Below are 25,144 nucleotides of genomic sequence, written 5' to 3'. Positions count from 1 at the left end.
ATTGAACAACTCTAACGGATTAACCTTCCTTAATTTGCGGATTAGGCACAGTTAATTGAAAAAAACAACAAACATCCTCCTTTTTCTCTGACTTCATTTTGTGGCCTCTCCGTTTTGTTTGAAACTTGTCCTGGGGTTGAAATCCAACCCTAGGACAAAACAAACAAATGAATTTTACCTGCTCCAGGATTGCACTCTTCCGACAGATCACTGAGATCCGAAGCAGCAAGTGCATGATTATACATGTAAAACTCATCAATAAGTCCTCGGATGCCTTCGGTAATTCCAATTCCAACTTCCCCGTCCCAGTTCTGCGAAAGTAACCCGTATCCTTCCTTCTCGTCAAGAACAGCTCCATTCAGGATGATCTTGCTCATATTGATGTGCGCGTCGTAAGTTGCACTGACATGTACCCAATCAAGCGAGTCCACCGTCTGCCTCGTTTCCATGCTGAAAATCACGTGACCCAAGTCATCAACATGAGACCAATAAATGATACCATCAGCGACTTTCAAGTGGTACTTGGCTCCAGACCCGGTCGTTTTGAACAGAGTAGCTGTCCCGGAGACTGAATCGAGCTTTAGCCACAAAGCGATTGTGATAGCCTCTCGTGGACGGCTGTTGAAATGGGTAAAGAGAAGGCGCCCACCGCCCATGCTCAGAGCAGAACCACATTTGGATTCAGTAACTGACAGGCGCACCTCTGCGCTAAGAACAGCGTTGTTGTCATGCCCAGAACTGTCAAGAGCTGTACGATTTTCGATGTTTTCGAAGCCCATGTGAAGCACGAGGTATTCTACGTTACCTTGGTGAAAAAGTAAAATAAAGACAATCATGGTAAGGTAATGCTAACTCTGTCTGTTTTATTTATTTATTTATTTGTTTATTTATTTATTTGTTTATTTATTTATTTATTTATTTATCGGGGAATATAAATCGACTTAGAAAGGACAGAAATGAAAGAGAGTCTTGGCCGACATCTGATCATAACTTGAGGATCAAGCCTCTAAGGAAATAGTCACAACCAGTCATTACACACACTCTTCCAAATTATAGCATAAATTTACCAATGAACATTTGATTTCAACTAATTTAAACCCCGATTCCAAATGAAAATAAAAACTTTTATTGGAAGGGTTTCCAATACATAAGGTTGGATTTACATAGGGCTGGCATTTCATAGGGCTGGCTGACAAGTGGTTTACTGAAGTTTGCTTCCAGTGTAATAGAACTCCTGATGCCGTGGAAAGTTTACAGACTCAATATCTCTTCCACTTCTAATTTGTTGGAAGGCTATAGTTCCCTTCCCCGAAACCTAAATTAATTTGCGACAACCCTCTACCCCCCTATACTTTCTTAACCTAGGGAACAGGGGAAAAATTTCCAAACATTGAGATATAAAACTGATTCAAAATTATTATGACATACTGTCTTCATAACCCTTTCATTTCAACATAAAGGAATTAGACAAACTAGACTGTAGTTCAGTCTTCTTGCTTGTTATATGGTTTCTCATGCAGTTTTTCCGGGCAGCACAACAGTGCAAGAGCTCTTAAAGATCTCTTACAATGTTATGCTATCCGGTCAAGCCCATTTTATCAACTTATTTTACCAGATAAGAAAGGGAACAATTGCACAGATAAACTCTCGCTAAATCCCTGACTAGTTCATACTGTTTTCGAGATATTCTGATCTATTTGTATTGATTTGAGGCAAAACAAAAAGCAAGGCTTAATGGTAGTCTCCTAAAGAACGTCAAGTCTAGTTATTGATAAATTACTGTAAAACACGATATTTACTATCCTAGAATGTTACATATTGGGCGAATTTGTGTTAGATTGAAATTCTGTCCCAACAGAAAAAACATAGGGCATACTAGTTAATATCAGTGCAATTTTTATGTCATCTTTGTGTCTTTTTATGTCATCTTTCTATGTCATCTTTTATGTCAAAGCAAAACTTGAAGGTGTATGGAGAACAAATATCGTTAACTACATACTGGGAGCAGATCAGAGTTTGCATAATCAAAATCATAAACAACTCTTAAATATTCTTTACTTTGTTAAAATACTTTCTTACCCTCAGTAGTCGCAGGAATGGTAAGCTTTTTCAACCCCTTTTCTACCACCGGCTTCTTTTTCTTCAACCTATGTCTGAACTTGTACATCTCCCGTATTTCCTGTTTTCCTGGGTTCTCGGGTTGCGGCCTTCGCAGGGGATCCTTCTCCCGTGCGGCGTAGGAGAACGAGGAGTGTGATTCCTGTGCAGGGGATATCATGGATGATGGTTTGACATCCTCAGGGAGTGGCACAGGAGACATACCACCAGTTATCTCATCACTATCGATTATCTCAGGAGGGAGGTCTTCATCTTTACTAGCCAACTTTTTAATAGCGTTTTCCAGGAAACCAGCACCCTTTACGCGAGGCTTTTCGCTCGGATGGTCATTGAGGAGTGGCATATTTTCTTCACTATCTTTCGATGCCAATGCGCTTGTTTGTACCGGTGGTTTAGGCACATCAACACGCCTGCTTGGCTTGTGCCTATCTCCAGTAAACTCGTCGGTAACTTGCTTTACTACGCTGTCCGCCACATTGTCAATCAACTGTTGCAAGTTATCGGATTTATTGCTTTTTTTCTTCTTTCCAATGATCGGGTGCTCCGCTTGGATTTCTGCCACTATCCTGTCAATGAATGACTGGTTAACTGTAGGATGTCTTGAAGCCAAGCTATCAGCCAAAATACCGCCATGCTTGATCGAGTCATTGTAACCTTTGCTAGGTTCTGTCGGCTTGTGTCGCTGATAACCTTCATCACTAGGTTGCCTTGGAGGTTCATGGGCAAGCCGATGTCCACTGTCTGAAATGGGAAAACACAAAATGAACAAATCTTAATTCAAACTACACAGCAAAACTCGTTCTATCGAGGTTATTTAACTATTCCCTTTGTTCGAAACTGACATTGAAATGTTAAATAAACCAGAAACAATATTTCACGTTTGCAGGGAGTCTCTACGGAAATCACCACGACAAACCTGTCAATTAATCCTTCAAAATTTTCGTCCCAAGTTTGGAATTCACGTTCAACGTATCGTATTCACCTTTTTATGCAATACAGCCTTCAGAGATATCTTAAATAAATTTGTCAGACGTAGCAACCTGTCGTAAAAACCACACGTTTCTTTCACATTTAATTGTTTGACTATCAAATCAGACAATGCACGACGGGTACTTACCGGTCTTATGAACTTGTGGTTTAACTCGAGCTCCTACGATACTACTGGTCAGTGAAATTGGCCTCTCGAGAGTCTCCACCAGGCCTGTCGGTTTCGCACTCTCCACAGTTGGAGCTGTTCGACCATCACTTTCACGAGCACCATAACGTGAAGGAATGTATGACCGTTGATGTTGTCCTTCAGAGGTTTGAGCGATAATTTTGGCTTTCTTCTGCGCTTTCCGTTGCTGATGGTACATTTCCTTCATATTTTTATATATCCGCTTCATCTCTTTCAAGACTGCTTCCTCTTCAACTTTCTTACGATGGTAATTTTTCGCTTTCCTCGTGTGACTTCTCCCCTTACTGGTTTTCCTTTGTTTTCTGTCGTCCCTTGAGGCAAAAACATGATGAAACTTTCTTCTTTTGCTAGGAGGTGGAGTCTTCAGCTTCCTTTTGTATAACTCCTGCACACGATTATAAATGGTTTTAATGTAATCCATGAGGGCATCTCGATGGCGATGTGGCGGCACACCAGAGCCTCCAAAGTCATCAGTTACAAACTGTTTGACAACTCGTACTCTCTTTGTTGGTGGTGTTAACCTGGAAGGAAGAGTTGTAGGCCTCAGGGATGACACTGGGGGCGTCGGTATACCTTCTTCACGCCTCTTTGAGTTTTCGCTTACTCCATCCAGCCTTCCTCGTGTTTTACGAGAGGAACGGGTCGTATTTCGTTCTCTTCGAGACTGTGCGTCAAAAAGATCCTGCAGGCGATTGTAGATGTTGTTTATTTTGTTATAGATCGCGTCGAGGTCTGGTTTTTCATGACTATTGTTTTCTTGCTTTCGATCGGGAAGAGTCAATGTTTTATGCCCATTTCCTGTGTGCTCGGTCACAGATGAGGAGGTAGAAATATCTAAGGGTTTTTCCGTCAAAGCCATCTCCTCAATTGGCTTGCTATTGCTACCATCGTTATGATCATGTGGTACCCTTTTATGTCCTTTAGCAAAGTCTTCCTTCGCAAAAACAGGTCCCTCAGCACCATGCCCCACTTGAGATGTCCCAGTGTTCTTTTCTGACTCGACAAACTCTGACAAAGCAGGCTCAGAGGAGTTCGACATTGTGAAGTCAGTTTCAGGCTCCTTTGAGACATTTTGAGACAACATTTCCGGGCGCTCGTTGTCATGTTGGTCTTTTGGCTCAGCGCCAGCCACTTCATGTACAGATGGTTTGTGTTGCTGTTTAATGTGAAATTCATCTCTGTTGATATGCTTGGTCTTCCCCTGATTATCAAATTGGAATCTAGATGTATGAGAAGGCACAGTTGGTTCAGGAACGTTTACCATTTCCATGTGATCTTTGCTTCGATTTCTCGAACTTTCCCCCACATGTTTCTCAGAATCTTGCGGCTCAACGTTGTCTTCAAGATGAAAATCGTAGTCGTTAGAATGATAGTTATCTCCCGATTTATCTAACTGGAAATGCGATATATGAGTAGGAGCTACTTGTTCATTAAAGCTTCCCGGCTGGTCTTCATTCTTATTTCGCGAACCAATCGATGTATGCCTTTGGGGTTCCTCTGGTCTATAATGGGTTTCAATGTCGAAGTCATCCTCTTTGGTATTCTGGTTTTCTCGCTGTTTATCCAACTGGAAGGTGGATTTATGAGTAGAAGCTATTTGGTCATCAAAGCTTTTTAGGCGATCTTCATTTCTATTCCTAGTACTCTTCCACACATGCTGTTGAGACACATCTGGCTTATCTTGTTGTTCTTTGTGCCGTTTGTCCTCTCTGGAATTTTTGTTAATTCTCTGGTTCTCAAATTGAAAATTGGATTTATGGGTGGGAGCTATTTGATCATGAAAGCTTCCCAAATGGTCTTCATTTCTGTCTCTCGAACTAACCCAGACATGGCTTTCGGAATCCTCTGACTTATCGTTGCCATCAATGTCGAATTCATCCTCTCTCATCCTCTCTTTCTGTTTGTCCAACTGGAAATGGGATCTGTGAGTTGGAGCTATTTGTTCATCAAAGTTTTCCAAACGGTCTTTGTTTTTATTCGTCGAGCTCATCCACATATGTTTTGCAGGCGAAGTTGGATCATGGATGTGGAACTCTTCCTCACTGGCATGTTCGAGGCCTCTCTGGCCATCCAGCTGGAAATGCGATTTGTGTGTTGGAGCTATTTGGTCATGGAAACTTTCCATGTTATCGATATCTTCATTTCTTGTGTTAATCCAAACATGTTTATCAGCCAACTTAGAGTTATATTGATGTTTAACGTGGAATTCATCCTCACTGGTATGTCCGAGGCCTTTCTGGCTATCCAACTGGAAGTGCGCTTTATGTGTTGGAAATATTTCTTCATGGAAACTTTCCTTATGATCTATATCTTCATTTCTTGTGTTCATCCAAACGTTTTTATCAGCCAACCTTGCAATTGATTTATCTTGATGTTCAATGTGGAATTCATCCTCATTGGTATGCTCCTTGTTTGTTCGGTCATTAAACTTGAAATGCCATTTTTGAGTAGGAGGTATTTGTTCATGGAAGCTTTCCCTGTCGTCTTTGTTTTCATCACTGGAACTTATCCACACTGGTTCCTCTGGTCTCCTTGCATGCTTATTGTTTGGTTTCAGCTTCAGAATGTCGTTCAATTCGAGATCATCTGTGTCTTCTTCGGGTTGTCCGTACTTGACCTCCGAACCTTCTCCCACCTTAACGTGCGGGTTTTTCATCGATTCGCTCCTGCTTTCCGATACATCGCTGATGCTATAAATAGAATGTTCCTCGATATCGTGTTCATTTGTCGGATCCCAGTGTTTTAATCCTGTCTTTGTATTGTTACGCTGCTTTTTTAGGGGTCGTTGCTCTGGTGTCACCTTTCCAGATTTTCTCAAGTGATGATCTTTTTGATACGTTTTCCTCCGGAATGCATGTATACTGTGTTCCTCGATGTTATGCTCATCTGTTGGCGGAAACACTGGAGGTCTGTCTGTATCCACAATGACTACCCTTTTCCGAGCTGAGGAGTCCATTCCGGATCCGTCACCACTGAATCCTAACCTACCCATTCTTCGCCTCTCTTTATACTTAATCCGTTTATTTTCAATACTCTTTGAAGACTGTGACTTCTCTTTCATACGCTCTCCTCTAGCCGGAACTGAGGATGTTACTCTACTTTTATGACGGCGCTTATTCTGTTTGGCCATAACAACGTGAAGCTCTCCTTCAAGGCGTTTATTCTCTTCTGTGACGTTGGTTAGTTTATTCAACACAAGGTCCATCTTTTCGTCTGTTCTGCTTTCCTTGTGATTGGTCATTTCACCACTTTCAAGTTTCGGTTGATGGTTGTCCTTGAAGCGTTGTTTTGTAGTTTTAATATCGGATTTAGCAATTAAATTGTTACTAATGTTGTGTTTTTGACGCTGTGAGCTAGCGTTTACCGCAGAATTGATTACAGTGCGAGACGTTATTTTGTTGCCAGGAACTTTCGTAAATTCTTCATCCACTGTTTCGGTATCATTGTTCATTTGGGTGAAGTTCTTTTTGTAAGATTCTTGATTTCTCTCACTCAGTCGCAACACCTTATTTTGCAAGGTATGTAAAGGCTCTTTTCCCACGATACGTTCGCTAACGTTGTGTTTCAGATGTTGTGAGTTAACTTTTCCCGCCGTATTGATGACAGTGCGCGACGTTATTTTGTTATCAGGAACTTCCGTGAACTCTTCATCTATTGTTTCGGTGTCATTGCTCATTTGGCTGAAGTCCTTCTTGTACGATCCCCCATTATTCTTATCCGATAGCAGTTCCTTATAATGCACGGCATTCACAGGCTGCTTTCCGACGAAAGATTTCGGATCAGAGAGAGAAGAATTCAATTCTGATGGTTTAATCAGCTTGGTGGAGTTATTTTTAATCAAATAAACAACCCTAGGTTTAAACCTGGATTGTCTCGCTGATACGATTTCGCACGCGACTCCACTGGAACAGGAAACTGTGAAACAGTTGTTTAGAAACATGAAAATCAAGTCACAACCAGACTGTCTACAACAGAAGTCGACGCACTGATCTGTAGAATTGATTTTACCATGAGAGGTGAACTTTCCAGCTTTGTAGCCTTTCCTAAGCGTGACTTCTTCATAAACTTCAGAATGGGCACAAGTTTTATTCTTGCTATTTGATTTTGTTTTCGTTTCATCTTCGATTTGCTGCAACACATAGTTGATTGGTGGTAAAGTCGTTGATGGCTTTGGCGTTGGTTTTGAATGATGGCGGTACACGTGAACCAGAGTTGGATTGAAGTTCGGCAGCAACGAGGGCGTGGAAGTACAAAGGTACTCATCGAAACAGTTGACAAGGAAACAGCGATGAAAAGCGAAAAATGCTACATCACAGTTATCTGCCTTGCAACACAGCTCGGTACAAGTGTAAGACCCGTCCACTTTACCCGCGTCTGTGAATTTTCCGGCATGAAGACCCCCTCTTAGTGTAACATTGTGCTCCGTTAAAGAGGAAATGCAGCCTGGAGGGGATGGTAGCATTTCAGATGCAGAAACAGGCATTGCACCACTCTCTTTAGCTTCAGGGTGTCTCCGTGACGAGTTAGCAGGTGACGTAGATGAATTTGCTTGATTCTCGGCAGTTGACTGGTTGGTTACGTTACTAGCAGGTACCGGCGCTTCCATTTCTGGTTGCCTTGGCAACTTAGGTGGTGTTGCAAGTGGCTTTACAGTGGGGGTTGGTTTGTTGTTTCTGTCCGACGCAGTTTTCATCGGCTGATCTTTATTGTCTTTGCTCCCACTTCGCGATACACGAGAGATCATCGGATTAAAGTTCGTAGCCAAGGCTGGCGTGCTATCGCACATGTGAGGATTGGAACTTGAACAGGTGACCAAAAAGCAGTGGTTCAGTACCATGAAGGCTAAATCACATATGGGACTGGAACAACAGTGCTGTGAGCATCCCCGAATATCTGTCACTTTGCCTACCTCATGAAACAAACCTGAAGACAACCCACCCCGTAATGTTTGATTACATTCCACATGGCCTGTTGCACAACTTGAGACCCGAAGATCGGGAACTTGTGTCGGCAAGGAGGGTACAGTTGATTTCGTTTCACGGAATTTACTTCCACGATGCGATGAAACTTTCGGTGGCAGTACAGTAGGTTGCCGCGGTGTATTTAAACGTAACCTTGTTCGGGTTGGTGCTGTTAGACGTGACGTAGTTGATGTTGTAGTGTAATCGTGAAATTCTTTAGTGTTCATAAAAGTAGCTTTTTGCTTAGTCGTTGTCTTTCGGCTAAACTTTGCCTTTTTGGTTTGTTCAAAATGTTCCTTATTGTCGCCTTCTTTTTCAAGAAGAGCCTTAACTTGGGAAGCAAAATCAAGACGACCTGTTACTGTGGTTTGAGACTTGTGACTTCTTGAATGTGGCTTTGTTGCTGCCAAAGAAGGCCTAGTACGCTGCTTAGTCGCTCCTTTGTGAGTGGACGCAGATGACTTTCTGTGTAAACTAGTAGCTTCGTTTTTCTTTTTAGATGTCCTATGGTCAAAACCTGCAGCCACTGCTTTTCGAGAACTGTCCTGTTTCGAAGCGGAAGGAGTTGGGGCCGTCGTTATAACTGTTGGAAAGTTAAACGATGACGCTATAGCTCCGTCCTTGAGGGATATTTTGTCTGGTTGTGTTGTCTTTTTTAAGCTGTCAGAATTCGTCTCCTGTGGTCCAACATCTGACATGCTGTGAGCATTGTTCACTCGTTTCGTGGGCTTCATAAGATGGAATAACTGATTCAAGTCACTATGAGACAATTTCTGATCTTTTTTCTCCACCATTTGTAACTGAAAATGTTGCATTTTGGCTCTTGATGATTCACTCTTTGTCTCCTTTGGTTTAGGTTTATGTCTGGCGCGTCGACTCTTTGTTGACTTCATCGATTTCCTCTTCTTTAGCTCAGGTGCTACTGTCACGTGCTGCGACCTCTTTTGCGTTTCTAGGTTACCAGATCTGTGTTTATTTTTATCAGTCTTTAGTTTGTGATGTTTCGTTCCACTGTGGTGAGCTGGAGATGCCTGTGCCTTGTGAGTTGGTGACGCCTTTGTTTCTGTTTTATGTATACTACTACTATCAAGTGAGTTAACTGGAGCGGGGAGGGTCGAAGACGGTGTAATAAAATGAGTTCGAGTACTGCTGCGAGACTGGATAGAAGCTGTCTTCCCAGATGAATAAGCATCATCCTGCTCGTCCATGAACGACATCAGTTGGGAAACATTGGTCCGCTGCACGTGAGAAACACGTGGTCTGAATAAGCTGTGTCTGGCTGGAACTGTCTCGCATCCCTTCTTAGTGTAGCACGTGACGAGGTAGCACCTTTGCTTGAGCAAGAAAGCCACATCACAGTCCTCAGCGCCGCAGCACTTTTGTATACACGCGCCATTATTCTCAACCCTCCCCTGGTCTCTAAAATAGCCCGATCGGATACCGTTGCGTAGCGTAACATTGTAAGAGATCGGGCTGCTGAGACAAGAGGAAGGTTGAGGAAATGAGTGTTGTGAGGGGTTCGTAAAAGTCGACGTTAGCCCAGATTTGTGTCCTGACTTTCCACCCCTTTTTATGGCCGATTTACCTGGCTCAGGAAGAGCCCAGACGCTTGCGTTCAGCCTTATGGTTGACGAAAATAGCAAGCTAGTGTTATGACCTGATGATACAGATGCTGAAATCAGGTGATGTTGTTTGCGTTGTGACGCCGTAGCGTCAAATGTTTTAGTTTTTGCGTTTTTATGTAATTTTTTTTGAAGTATCAAACTCTCATGTTCTTTATTTGTTTCACTTTGATTTGTGGAATGTTCGGTAGAAGTCAAATTTTCTATCTTCGAGATGTTACTCGATTGGTCGACCTCCTCAAACGGTGGAGAAGATAAGAGTTGCGTAAGTTGTTGAGACTCAAAACTACGAGTTCTCTCAGAGACAGTGGTTTTCTTTCTATTTTGCCAAGTCTCAGTTTCATTATTTTCTCCCATAGCCGGCAAAGCGGCATCTAGTAAGGAGATTGTCTTTGTTAATTTATGCGTTACCAGCTGGGTGGATTTATCACTACGATTCTTCCCAACGTAAACTATTCTTGACTTGTACCGTCCAGTCTTGGCAGGTACGCTCTCACAAAGGCGTTTGTTGTGACAGATGACCGTAAAACAGTTTTCCAAAAGCATCAGCGCAACATCACAATGGTCTTCTTTGCAACAAAAGTCGACACACTTTTCCATATCGGCGACTTTACCCCTGTCTTTGAAATGCCCTGCACTTAGCCCGCCGCGAAATGTTACATTGTGTTTTTGTTCGCTGTTGGTGCAATTATGACGCAATACAGGTCGAGACGAAAACACTTTAGAAAACGACGATTGAGATGGCGAAGGTTTAATTGCCAGCGAACTTGGCAGCTGTGGTGCTGCGTTAGTCAATGTAGACGGGAATAATGCCTTGTTTGAATAAACTTTGGCTGTTGTGAAATTTGTCCCTCCTGTTGATGTTTTAAGGTGTGACTTCTGGTAGACTGACAAGGTAGGTGTTGGGATGTTTTCTAAAATTCTACTCAAATTGCCATGATCTCTCCGCACACGAGAAACAAAAGCAATGCGAGGTGTGAAAGTCACATTTCTGGCTGTAACAGGATCGCACAAGTGATCATTGTAGCAGGCAATTATATAACAACGAGTCAAAAGCATAAACGCTACACTACAGAACTGCCATCGGCAACATTGCTCAATACATTTCCGCATATTTTGCACGGTCCCTTGGTCCTTGAAAACGCCAGCATTAATTCCTCCACGCATGGTTGCATTGTAAAAAACAGCTGTGCTTTGACATGTTTCATCTTTCGAAAACTCTACAGTTTCCAGTTGTTTTCCTTGTATATTTCCATCTCCGACAGTTTCAGGCCATTGCGAGCTTGATGGTGAATTAAGCTTCACTGAAGATGGCGTAATGTTCTGATCGAGTACATGACGAGTGCTCAATGGACGTGTTGACATACCTATCGTTTGAATCAGTCCAACTATTCCTTGTTTGTTGACGTTTAGCGGTGCAATCGCAGATTTGATTACCGCCCTAAAAGCAGGTACAGCGGGTGGCCTTGAGGGCAAACTTGATCCGCTGTAGAAACCAGTAAAATGGCCACTCAGTGTCAAGAGTTTACTTATGGAGCCACCTGTGGTGCTATTGAGAAATAGCGAGCTACTGGAGTTGAGAAGGTTAACACGGAATGTGGAGGTTTCCACCGAACTTGAAACAACGCTTTTCATCTTGACAGGCGGCGACGATGATTGCACGAGTCTTGCTAGAAGATCTCGAACAACAGCGTTCTCGTCTCGTGCTATGTGCACAATCTCGGTGAAGTAGCCGGAATTTCGCGCAGGAATGCTCTGACACAGGCTGGAACTATAGCACGTTACCAAAAAACATCTCTTCACGATCATGAAGGCAACGTCACATTTGGTCGCCTGGCAACAGTTATCGACGCATTCCGTAATGTTATCAACTACACCAGAGTCCAAAAATGATCCTGCGTTCAGTCCTCCTCGAAGGGTTACGTGAATCTCCGAGTTACTATAGCGACAGTTGTCATGGAAACGAGCCAAGCTTTTTTTGCTTTCCGTTCCTCCTAGTTCACTCGATGAAGAGAACACCATGACCGAAGTTTGTGTTTTAGAAATTGCAACTGTTGCGAAATGATTGTTCAATGTACTTCTTGAAGTATCATTTCTTCTTAAATAGGCCAACTGAGGCTGGAAAATTAAACCTCGCGCCGGAATACTATTGCAAGAAGTCTCATTGTAACAAGAGACTGAAAAACAGCGGCTTAAAAGCATAAAAGCAACACTGCAGTTGCGCTCACTGCAGCACAGGTCAATACATTTTTGCATACTTTCAACAGTTCCTTGGTCTTTGAAGTGCCCGCTTTTTATTCCACCTCGTACAGTCACGTTTTGTTGAATGCCGGAAGATTGACAGACAGCCTTTCCGCCATGGCTCTTAATTCGTGGTGTATTTAAACTTATACTGGATTTTACTGACCTGCTGAACTGAAAGCTCGTTAGGGAAGCTTCAAACCTTGGACTCGGGGAAAGAGAGAGTTTCAATGATTCCTGATTTCTTTCCTCTTTGGCTAGCGCCATTCGCTTCTCTATGTAGATCACTCTGGGTCTGAATTTGACATTCTTGGCTGGGACGCTCTGGCAAAGTGTCTTGCTCCTACAAGTGACAAGAAAGCAACGATTCGACAGCAAAAATGCGGCGTCGCATGTCTTGGAAAAACAACATTGACTGATGCACTCGGCGTCGTTATTTACCATTTCCACCTCTTTGAAGATACCTGAGTCTATTCCACCTCGCATCGTCGCGTTCTCATGGGAGGGGGAATGTTCACACAAAGCCGCTTGTCGAATTCCGGTGACGTTTAAAGCAACTTGATGCAAGGGCTGCATCGCTAGTGAAATATCCAAGGCTCTGGAAGTCAGGAGTTGCAATGAACTTGGTTTCGTTGGCGTTACACTTGAAGCAATTGACGTGACAACGGATTGCTGAGGTGTAATGAATAGTGCTGCAAGTGCAGACCTCAGACCTGATGAAACAGATGTCGCTTTTGTAACGTGCTGATAGGACGGGGTCGGTCCATTCCAGACTGACGCGGCATTAGACTCACGACCAGGCCTGGAGTTCTTTTTAGTTAAAATATCTTTGATGCTTTTGAGTAGCTTAGCAAAATATCCAAACATGCTATTCTTTTCCTTGTGCCACGTTTTCTCTGTTGAATCTGATTTAGTTGAGGGAAAACTGATCGTTGCACTGTGACCGAGAGTAGTTTTAACTGTTTGACTCGTTTCTTTTGTAAGCGCTCTACTTCCTTGCAACAATGTGAGTGACTGGAGACGTTTTGGAGCAGGCGTGTTAGTTAATACAGGTGTTGATATCTTGCTATGTACAATTTCTAGTGGCTTTATGATCACTGACGGGATTGCTGTGATAACTGTCACAGGTCCTGTGCGTCTCACATGCGATGTTCGTTTTTCAAGGTCCCTCTTTGGCGATGGAGATGCAGTTTGTGAAGTGAAAGATGTTTTAGAATAAGAGACACCTGTAGAATGTTTTGGGGACTTGCTGTGAATATCCCTTTCTCTACTGCTAGCATATTTAGCTGAACGTTCAGTAACTGAAGTACTTGGCGGTACACCTTTACTGTTACTGCTTATTATACTTGACAGTTCAACTGTGGGCTGCAAATTTTCGACGGAAGTTGCTTTATCTTGGTTTTCTTTGTCAGCTTCCCGTGTGTAGCTTCTGCTTGCCAAAGGTTTCGTAATTAAAGGAGCTCTTTCGCTAGACATCTGCGATAAGTTAGCTGAGATGGTATGTAAGGGTTGTTGTGGTGATTTATGAAGAGGTCTGATCTGTTCTAGCAGCCCTCCGGCTATTGGTGTAGAATCTGTTGGTGTATGCCGCTGTTTAAGCATGGATGAATATTGAAGTACTTTAATTTGTTCCAGTAGTCTGCCAGCGAAGGGTATTTCTACACGTTTTTGCAACTCAACGGAAGATGAATGTTGAGTTTTTGCTTCACTAGGGAAGGCAACTTGAAGCAACTGGGAAGAAGCATTGTCCGCTTTGCTGATTGATGGTGGAAAAGCAAGTGACACATTTCTGTAATTCACAGTCACCTTCGATGATATCTGGCTGCTTGGCCCGTGAACATTACTCTTGGTTCTTCCTGGCATGTCTTTTATATTGACAGAAGAGAAATTCAACCTCTTTTCAACCGTCACACTTGAAGTAGACATACCTTGGGTGGTGGTTCTGGCTGCTAAGTGAGGTGTGCTGTGGAGCAATGTTTCTCTATGGCTGAGGATGTTTCGAACATTATTAAGCAGTGATTTCACCGACATAAAGTCGCTTGCATTTCTTGAGGTGTTGGAAACCAACATCAAAACGGATTGATTAAGCGCCTTTATTTGAGGTATATTCGGAAAATCAGAACTTAATGTTTTTAAAATCTCGTCAATTTGGTGGGCTTGGTAACTGTCATGAGAAATGTTCTGCTTCTCGGAGTCTTGAGTCTTTCCGTTTCTCAGAATTGCTTGTCGCTTGGACGCCATATTTGAGATGAAACCCTGAAGTGACTGAAGAAGATCCTTGGCTTTTAGCAAGGAAGACGACGTCTGGTTTTGGTTCCCGGGTGGCATTGTTACACTTTTTTCCACTTTGAGCGAAGTCTTAATCAGTTTCGAATGATGGAGCAACTGGGAGGTTGTATGTGACAAATAATGCGTTTCTTTTGAAACAAACTCTCCTCTGGAGCTATTGTTCACAACTGAGTCATTTATGTGTGAATGTGGAGGGAATGAAACGTTTCGAGGAAGGAATGCAGAGGAAATACTTGGCTTTCCTGAGGCATTTGTAGTCGTCGATAGATACGGCTGAACAGATGAAGAGGTTCGGAAATTTCCTCTTGATCGAACCATTGACTTTGAAGCTACTTCCGAACTTAGTTTGAAAGAACTTGTTGGCAGTGGAATCGTTCTTGTTGTGCTTGCTAGAAGATTGTTGTTAGATGTACTAAGTGGAGACTTTGTTTCAGATGACAAGACAACTTTTGTAGCTATAAGTCCCTCTGATGTGTAAGATATTTTCTTGATTCTGCTAACTGTGGGCGAGTGAAGAGTATAGGGTATGTGCGGAGCTGTCAATATGAGGCGGGGATCGTCAACCGCGTTCGTTCCCTTAAGTAGTTTGGAACCTGTTGTGGTAGGCTTTACTGCAGTCACGACATCACTTAGATAAAGTAACGTCGACAAAGTGGAACTTAATCGAGATGTCTTTGGCAAGACTGATTGGATTGATGACGCTGGCAAAGGTGTCTTCATGCCCCCTAATACCAATGCTAGCAAAGATGAAATAGTTGTAGCATTTATTCGCCGTGTAGAGGATGGTGCGTACGCTGATTTGGTTCTCGTTATTTCAAGGGTGTGACTTGCAGGTGTGGGGTATACCTCAGCGCCACGACTAGATGATATCATGTGAGTAAATGATCTTTGAATGGGGATTGAAGAAAACAAAACCTCTGAAGATGTCAAAAGAGGGACAGCTGATGTTGAAATTCTCTGAGCCCTGAGCCCTATAGAGGGAGATTCCCTTAACAATAACTCGCTCGTTGAAGAACTTCTTCTCCCTCTGGTGGTGGGTGACGGTTGAATGTAGTGGGGTCCATTCAATGTGGATCTAGTCGTCACCATACCTTTACTGTCTGAGGCTCCCGGCAGTAATGTCTGTGCCATTGACGTGTTCTCACTATTGTTACTTATCGGCAATATAGATGATTGGAACACACTTTTCAGATTTGCGAGCTTGGGTTGATTCACTGTCATTACTTGCTGTTTACCCGTTCCAGGTGTAGCATTGATTTGAGACACAAATGAAGACGGAATCAGTAAATGTGATAGTATCCCGGGAGATTTCTGAAACGCTGAGTTCCTCAACATTGCAATGTCACCCCTCTTGTGCTCGTTGACAAAGTGCCGTCTTGTTGGTTCTATGCCGGACGCCTTGTTCTCGATAGAAGTTACATCACTGGATTTGTTGCTGTGTACGATGATAGAGACACTCGAATTGGTATGTAGTTTTCCAGATGGTACGTCTGAGGTATCAACCATTGTTGTGCTGTCAGCTTGAGATATGTGGCGCCAGGATTCATTGATATTTCCATTTTGTTGATGAGCAGCTGTTAAGGTTCGTAAGCCGCTTTGCAGAGAAACCGTGGACCCGTGTCGAGCAAGACTCGCGGGAAAGGTTTCAACTTCTGTTCTTGCTGGGGCTGGCGTTGGATGCGAGGCGGCAAAATTTGCCGTAGAATAATCATAATTTGAGCCAAAAACAGAACTAGCACGCGGATTAGTTGAAGATATCTTATCTACTTTCGTTATCATTATATCCACATCTTCTTTCTTTGCAAAGTGTACTGTTGCGATTGTCTCGTCTGATCTGCTGCGCTCAAGGGTCTCCTGTACACTTGAGATCTTTGGCGTTAATCTTGCAGATGACCGAATCTTACTGGCCTCAAATTGAGCCACTGGGGATTTTATTCGACTTATATTCAGTCGTGTTATAGATTCTCTAAGCTGACTTACGGTATCTGTTGATTTCGTGATGTCTGTCACTACCATTTTTAACTGTGCTTGAATGGAGGATTTCACACCAGGAGTAGGAGTTGCAGTTGTGTTAGCCATAGTAGGTTTCTCTTCTATCGCGTTCTCCTGTGACAAATAGTGTTTTGCTGATAGCCCAGACCTGGTGTGAGTCTTCGGTTCACTGCTCTCGTTTCCACGTCTCTCTATGGTAGTGATCGTTAATGGCTTCAAAGGCATGTTAGTAACATTAGATGGAAGAACAGGAGAACGTGAAGCATTTAAAAGCGACGTTGTAACAGATTTCGTGTTTGAGTTTGACGTTGCCACACCATGCTGATAAAGTGATAACCTATGTTCTTGTGGAGATGAAAAGACTTTTGGTGTCGTTAGCGTTGTTGATGATGTCAACGTGTGTGTAACATTCAAAATACTAAATGATCTTGAGAGTTCTTTAGGAAGAGGGAAGGCATTTGAAGATTCCAGTGCTGGCTTAAGGTTTGCTGTAACCTCTACACTGGCTAATGGTGGTACGATTTTCATAGTAGTGGCAGCAATTGATGAATCCAGTCGTGGAATTGCTGCTACTGGTGCTGTGACATTCGTACTACTTAACACCACCGCCATTGTTTCCGGAGGGGAGACGATATTTGATGATTGCGGTGTAGACTGTGGTATTACTGGAACACTCATGCTGCTCAGTGATGGCGTAACGTTCTCCAGAGTAGTAAAGGCATTTGAAGGTTCAGATGCTGCGGTGACGTTTACATTACTCCTTTGCGAATACGACACACCGACGCTTGTATTCCACTCTGGGCGTTCCAGTTGTGATCTGCGTATTGCTGACTCATCCTCATCAGTTGACGCGTTCACAGCAAGAGTCATGTTGTCTTGATATTTCCCGAGCGCCTCCTTTGAAATCAGCTTGAAAAAGTATGCTACTTCGACCTTGGACCTCGCTAAATAAACCACCGTGGGCTTGTAAAACTTCGACTTTGCCTCAACAGTCTGGCAATCTTGCTCATTAGAACAGGAAACCAGATGACAACGTGATCCCAACATGAAGATTGCGTTACACGCACGTTCCTTGCAGCATAACGCTACACATCGGTCAACATTCCTTACTAAACCAACTGATTTGAAATCGCCAGCGTGTCTGCCAAGCTTAAAACGAACGTCGCGCAAAATGGGGCTTCTAAAGCACGATCCTTGTCTAATAGCAACATCTGCAGGTTGAAAATCTTTGTTTCCTGTTGGTTTGCCATCTTTAGTTCTATTGGCGCTTGACACGTTAGTTTTTGATGTTTCTGTGTGACTGATAAGTTGTTTAATCAGTTCTGTTTCGTCCTTACTGCGCGCGACATACGCGACTTTCGTTCTGCCTTTCGTTTGCTTAGAAGGGACGGCCTCGCAGCTCTCTTTGTTAAAGCAGGCCACAATATAGCAGTTCTCCTTCAACAGCAGCGCCACGTTACATTCTGGTGTTTTGCAACACATCTCAACGCATTCCTCCATTCCTTCCACTTTACCCTCATTCTTGACATCTCCAGCTTTGAGTCCACCGCGTAAAGTTGCATTGTTAAAGACAAACGTATGGGTACAGGCGTATGTCCTTTTTGTTTTGTGATTAGCCTTTCCCTTTAGTAGACTATAATCGCTCTTGAATGAGTACCCCTCTTGTGGCACTGCAGTTACGTTGATTCCATCGTCACTAATCGCAGAACTTGCGCTAGAAACAGAAACTTCTTCTGTAAAATTGCTGGAAGTTGTGAATGGCGTGTCCAAACTGAGTGACTGCCTTGGCAACTTATATTCTTTGCTCGTGGATGAAGAAGGATTAAACATGGCAGGAGTGTCTGTTATTAGCGGTGATAATGTCTTAGAGTTTGAGATCTTTAACGTGCCTACACTTTGCGTCTTATCTTGAACGTTGGTCAGCTGCTTTGTAACGGAGATAGATGACGTATTTCTAACTGCGATGCTTGGGCTATCTTGCAAACTTGCAGCGGATGATTTTATATGAGAATGAGGTGTCCTCAACAATGACGGAATCAGAGAGCGGTCTTTAACTTTTGAAGAGATATAGAAGGGAATTTCATGTTTCTTGGCGTTTGAATTGAAAACTGTTTTATCAAGACCTTCGCTTTTGGTTAAAAAGCGCGTACGTGTGGGCTGGATGGATAGAGATTGCATCACGGAGCGTGACAGTTTGTGTAGGTCATCCCCATTTCTTGTCTTCTCAGGTGTCTCCAAGTTAAAAATCGTCGATCGGTTTCGAATTTTGTTTGCGTTGCGGACTTCTTGCTTGAACGAGGAGTGATTCATATGCTCTTTAAACGCAGTGAGCGTAGCAATTTGCGCTTTCTTGAAAGGTGACAGGACATGGCCCACGTTCTTGCGTACCGCGACAAATTTGTCAATCATAAAGGCCTCTTTTGACCCAATCAGCTGACAGCCTCGCTGCTTAAAACAGATTAAGTTGTAGCAGTATTTATCGATGAACATGGCAGCACCACATCCATGATAATCGCAGCAAGCTTCCGTGCATTTTTTCATGTCCTTGATATCAGAAATTCGGAGAAATTTTCCTGCTCTCCATCCTCCAGTAATATTTACATTATGCTGCACATCAGTGACATCGCAATGGCCCCCTAGAATGCTTCTTGTAAAAGTCGTTCGTTGATTTGACTCAATTTCTTCAGCTTTGTCCTTCCCCCTCTCTCTATTCACAAAAGCAATAGACGTAATGAGGTTTGTCTTCTTTGCCAGCACTGTCTCGCAGTCTTTCGCGGAGGAGCATACGACTGAGTAACAGTGTTTTCCTATCATGAAAGCAGCACTGCATGAAGGACTGCTACAACATTTCTGAATGCAACTGTCCATGTTCTTTACTTGACCACGACCTGTGAAGTTTCCAGCCTTGATACCTCTACGAAATGTAAAATTGTTTTGAGTAGGCCCGCTTTGAGCACACGTCGAATTGCTCCCAGCTGGAATAGAGAATTTTGGAAAGTCGCCTGTTTTCTTTACAGCCATGAACGTTTTGAATTTCTTCGATCTTGCAACTACTGGAAGGCAGCGTCTCTTGTTTGCAGCACATTTGACGGAATAACAATTCTTTTCGACCATGAACGCAACATCACAAGTCTTCGAACTACAGCATTTCTCGATGCAAGAAGAGAATTCCTGGACAAATCCATGATCAGTGAAGTTGCCTGCTCTTATTCCCCCGTTGAAGGTAACTCCCTTGAGAACACCGCTAAGAAGGGGGCAGAGTGGCTGACTCTTAGCCTCAGGTACCCCCACGCGCACTTGCTGAAAACGCACTGAAGAGAGAGTCTTACGAAAGTAAACAATGGATGTGTTTACCTTATGTGATCTTGATGGAATTGCATGGCAGGCTTTATCACTAATGCAGTCGATTGTAAAGCAGTTATTGAGAATCATGAACGCCGCATCGCATATTTTTTTAGAGCAGCAAATGTTCGAGCAGGCCTGGATGCTATCCACAGTTCCGTAATCGGTATAGTTGCCAGCGCTCATTCCAGCGAGAAATGTCATGTTCTTGAGAACTGTTACATTCTTGGCACAGTTCTTGATGGTGAAATTCCTATCATCTGTTACTAAAGAAGAGGCTTTGGGTTGTGTTGTAGTGTTGTATGGTAATCTAAGCATTCTATCCTTGAGATAGACAACACGTGTGCTGATTATAGGAGACTGGACGGGCAGAATTTCGCACGTTTTTTGACTGTAACAGTGTATGGAATAACAGTTATTTCCTACCATGAATGCCACGTGACACGATGGATGGTTATAGCAGCGTTCTACGCATGACTCCATATTTTTCACCTTGCCCCTATCGGTGAAAACACCAGCCTCCATTCCACTACGAAATGTCACAAACGTGAATTCCTCACTACGCTCACCATGATGTGTCTTGTTGTACGTGTGATGACTACTGACTGATTGAGGGACGCCAACAACAGCTGAGGCAGTTCTTGAACTAGTCGTAGATACGGATGGCCTCAAAACTGTGCTTGAAACATTAATATGGTTTTCAGCATTTCCAATTGATGGCTTCGCACGAACCAAAGACGACGCTGCTTTCATAATGCTGGTTACTTCAGTCAGTAACGTTACGCTGTCATGTGATGTCATCAGGTTTCTTGGCGAAGGTCTACCAACAAGTGAAGTAAATAAGTCAACAGATGACGAGCTGATTTTTGGTACCTGCAGCAAATCCAAATTCAGCCTATTTGTTGTGGTTTGAGAAACGTTGCGATCATTCATGTACCGTGTTGATGAAATTGAAATAGTTGATTTCATTGTAGTCGACGTGTGATGCATGCCGACTTCTTTGGAGCTAAGCAAAGTATTCGTAGATATCTGATCTCTCCGAGATGTTACTGGACTGGAAATTCTAAAGGTTGCTTCATTCGACGATGAAACCATGGCCGATGCTTCTTGCTTGGATTTTATTATGCTGCTTGAGCCTTTTGATGAGCTATGTTGAACGACACGACCACTTGTACCGGAGGTTCCATTCACTGATTCGATGCTTTGCGTTTTAGAACTGTTGAAATTTACAAAGTCTCGATTCCTTTGAATCACAGCTTCCAATTTAGAAAATCTCTTTAATAAGAGCTCAATAAGCCTGTTGTGCTTCTCGTCGACTGTAGTAAAATTTCCCGGTCGTTCTATAAGAGACTTTTCAACTATAGTGCTATTTTTTTCTGTTTTCTTTATCTGCAGTTCAGTGAGCACTGACGATATTCGTTTTAGCTTCGTTGAAATGCCATCAAGTTTCGAATCTACTTGCTTGGATATTTCGTTAGAGCTATTGCCTTTCTGTACCGTATCTACCAAGGGAAACGAAAAGTTAACCGAGTTTCTCACGTGGTTTCTTGTTTCACGTGCTAAGAGGTTCTGTAGATGACCCAACATGCTTTCAATTCGAGACACCGAATGCACTAATCCAGTTTCATTCTTCAGTAAATCTCCTATGTGGCGAATAGCATGGTGAAACACAGGGCTTGTAACTATTCCACTGGCTAGCGTACGGACTACTTTTTCTTTCCCCTGCAACTTTCCCAGCGTGTCCTCAAGACTTTCTAGTGCAGATGTCGATGCTATGGTTAGTGATTTCGTTACAAACCTCCCACTGGATTGGGGTTCAAGTACACTTGGAGTGGCTTTGGTGGAATTTCTAATGTTCTCGGTGTTGACGCTGTGTGGCACAAACGGCGTTCCAAGCAGTACCCTAGCTTCGCTCTTTCTTATCTCATTATTTGCGTTGTAAACGCGTGAAGGCGTCATTTTTCCTACACCTTGAAGTGTCTCAGAAGCTTGTGAGTGAGTTGCGGCGAGAAGAGCAATACTGTTCTTCGTTGCAGTTGAACGAAAGGAAACCAGCCCAGAGTGAAATTCCGTAGATGAAGTGTTTGCTGGCCTGCTGTGTGATAGCGACAGTGTTGTCGTTTTACGAGAATAAATACTCAACAAACCTTCTAAACTGATCATCTGTTGCTGTGACGGCTCTGAGGAGGTTTTAAAACTATCAGTTGACTCTGGGATTGTCTTCCGTTTATATAAAGATGCATTTGAACTGGAAGTTTCTTCTGGCATTAAGGTCTGTAAACTTTTGGTAATGCTGAGTGTACTTGATGCTGCAATAACGTCATTTGATATTTGCTTTTGAATTTGTAAGTCCTGTAGTGGAAGTGTAGTGAGATATTGCTTCCGTGAAACGCCAGAAGATAAAAGCTTATTGGTCTCTGTGGACTTCGATATCGCACTACTCTGGTTACGAGACACATCGGACGAGGAACCAGCTGCCCCTTGGTGTAAAACTGAAAATTCAGCCGGAATATCTTGCTGTGAAATTTTCCTAGTAGCAGCCTGCTTTCCCTGAGTAGCAGACACTTGAGTGATATTCTTCTCCGTGGCAGATGGTTCAACATTAGACTTTTTCTGTATAAAATGTGTCAATAACGTAGATGTTTTTACTGCTGCAATGTTGGTTACGACACCCTGCTGTAAAGATGGTGTAAGTGTCGTACGTGAAAATTGCGATGGTGCTAGCGATGATGGGCTGCTTGCTACTACTGTCAGCGCTACCTCCCGTTTGAATGACGAGACTTTCTGTGTAGACTGCCAAAGTGTATCCGCTTCATCGATTTCTCGGGTACCCTGAACTCCCACTACAGGAGATGCCTTTTCACCGCTACCAGCTTCTAGACCGCTTCCATCTGCTTCGATTAAGGGATTTATTGAGCTCTGACCTTTAAACGTCACTTGTGTCACGCTTCGTGCACTGTTCGCGAGTTCTGGGTTTGAAAACGCCTTTGCTATGAATGTCTCTGTTGTAGCAGTCGGTGTTGGGCTCCAATACGTCGATGAATGTATGTTTTCTGAAAAAACAGCCTCTGGTTCCCTTTTCAATGGTGGGCTCGTCAATCCCACTGCAACAAAACTGTCTGATTTTGCAGAAATCAGCTTGTCGTTCGATTTCTCGTTGTTCTCATTGAATACTCCAGGGCTGCTGGCACTAACAAAAGAAGTCGAAGAATGGATCTCAATGGAAGATACGTCTGACAAAATTGGAAGTCCTGCTAGTCTTGGCGTGAGTGCGGGGATTTCATCTCGTTCCTCCTGCACTGTTGCAAACTCAATCGACTGTATATTGCCCAGAGAGGAAGACGCTTTGTTATTCACAGGCTCCTCAGTAATAACATGAACGGTTGCTGATGGTGTAGGCAAGACGAAGGGAAATGTTCTCCGCTGATAAACATTTTGGTTTTGCTTTGAGAATCGCCCAGGCACAGATGGAGAAGTCAAATTCTCATCTGCATGAGCCGTCACGTTTGATTGATCGAGCAAATTAGCACTCATACTGGGCTCTTCACTTTTGGAGATGGTCGTGGCAGTGGCTGGTACTGTTTTGTTTCCTTGGGTAACAATTATAGAGGAGCTGGACCTGCTATAACTGTTAATACTTGACACAGTCTCTGTCGTTGTCAAAATGAAGCTCTGAAGACCGAACCCTTCTGTTTTCTTTAGTGTCTGTGTTCCGGGTTGCACCGACCCAGTGACTAGTGAGAAACTTTGATAGTTTTCTGTTTTACTTTGAGCGATGCTCGGTGTCTCTAAACGTGACAGAGGAAGGCTGTCTACCCTACTCCGAAACAGAACGTTGGTAGGCGAAGACACACCTGAACTTAAAGAGAAGCTTCCCCACGATACGTTCGCAGTTGACTCTAATTGATCTAAGATTTCTGACGATAGGATTGCTTGGTTTTCTTTCTCATCCAGGATAACTACGCTTGAAGAGATTCCAGCAGTTTCGAAGATTTCGGGTAGGACAGAATGAATTGTTTGCGATATTTGTTCTGATCCACTACTTTTTCTGATGGAGGAGGCTTTCAAAGATAAGGAAGCTAGACCAGGTTGGTCCACTAACAAATTTGAAGAAACAAGGTTAAGTGGCCCAAGCCCATTTCGTGTTGACGATAATTTTTGCTTGGTTACAGGAGTGTTAAGAGGAGTACTTAAATCCGATAGAGCTGGCGAAGAAAATTCATTTATTTCTGAAGAACTTGTTTCTACCTGAGATGTCTGCACCTGATTGGAATTCTCTAAGGTTACAGCAGACGATACCCCTAAACTCGTTAACATCTGAGAGTTTAAAGACGAGCTTCCATTCTCCATGGATACCGTTTGGACGTTACTGGTCTGCGTTTTAATCAAGTCATTTGTTTCAACTTGACTTACGTGAACGCTAGATTTGAGCACCGGCTGGGAATCAGGTAAAGGGGCAGGGGATAAAACCTGCGAAATTGCCGACTGTAATTGCACTTCGGTGGTCTTTGATGTTTGCTCGACGGTTTCTGCAGCCTCTGTATTAAACGTTTGGTTAGAGAGCACCTTAAAGGACTTTAACCTCTCCATCGATTGCATTTCTATGCTGGTAAGCTCGCTTGGGTCAACTACTGCGGTCCGAGCCACTGTTGAAAACGTCTGTGTTTTGTTGCTTTTCAATGACCGAGAAAGAAGCACCGTTTTCTTAACACTCAGACTGTTTTCCATATGGACAAGTGTCGACTTGCCCCCAAGAACGGACCTGGAATCGTTTAAAGTCAACAATGGTTGCGACATCAGAACGTATTGCGGCGTCGTCTCGTTGGCAAAGATGTCGGTTTCTGTTTCATTAGACACTAGCACCGTGTCGTTAGAAGTCATCTCCTCATCAGCTTTACTGTTGTTGGCTATGTCAACAAATCCACTCTCGTTGGAATGACTGTTCCTTACTGTAACGGTACTTACTGGGAAAAATTTACCCATCGTGAACGTAGCGTTTTCTGCATTACTATCTTTTGAAGCTTTAGGTATGTGCTTGGTTGTAGCTGAATTCTTTCTGTCCCTTCTTGACCGGTTTTCTGATCAGAAAGAAACAATTTAATTTTTACCTGTACATGTTTAGGAAAAGAAGCAGTTTTTATTATAATTTCCCGCTTGTCAGAGGTTACTTTGAAATCTTAACCACAACCTTAAAATTGATATTGAAACCTTAACATTTTGTTATTAACTTTCGTTCATAATTCAAAACAAAACGCATCAAGAAAACGAGCAAAGAAGCAATGATAAGCCACAACACAAAAACAAAAACAAACAAATATAACAAATACAAACAAATTATTAGACCATAGTAAAAAGTTTCTTGATCGAAGTTTGACAATCTCGGGATGGAAAGAAAGACTTAA

At 43.0% G+C, this 25,144-nt stretch overlaps 2 protein-coding genes across 5 annotated transcripts in view; both read right to left on the bottom strand.

The window, feature by feature from the left end:
- LOC145494095 (uromodulin-like) overlaps window positions 1–25,144 on the bottom strand; it is a 262,517-nt gene that overhangs the window by 157,195 nt on the left and 80,178 nt on the right. The gene's annotated exons all lie outside the window — the stretch shown is intronic.
- The window catches only part of LOC145495971 (uncharacterized), a 53,159-nt gene that overhangs the window by 12,004 nt on the left and 16,011 nt on the right, over window positions 1–25,144 (bottom strand). For all 4 annotated transcript variants that reach the window (XM_081475566.1, XM_081475564.1, XM_081475565.1 and 1 more), the window contains 3 exons: window positions 3,236–24,820; window positions 2,080–2,859; window positions 179–805 (listed from right to left, as the gene is read on the bottom strand). In XM_081475566.1, coding sequence (XP_081331692.1) covers window positions 179–805; window positions 2,080–2,859; window positions 3,236–24,820 — 22,992 coding nt within the window. The remainder of the gene's footprint in view (window positions 1–178; window positions 806–2,079; window positions 2,860–3,235; window positions 24,821–25,144) is intronic.

Source organism: Orbicella franksi, chromosome 8, assembly GCF_964199315.1.
Source record: "Orbicella franksi chromosome 8, jaOrbFran1.1, whole genome shotgun sequence".
Lineage (NCBI taxonomy): Eukaryota > Metazoa > Cnidaria > Anthozoa > Scleractinia > Merulinidae > Orbicella > Orbicella franksi.
The sequence above is the reverse complement of the archived record's forward strand: the minus strand, read 5'-3'. Positions and strand labels throughout refer to the sequence as shown.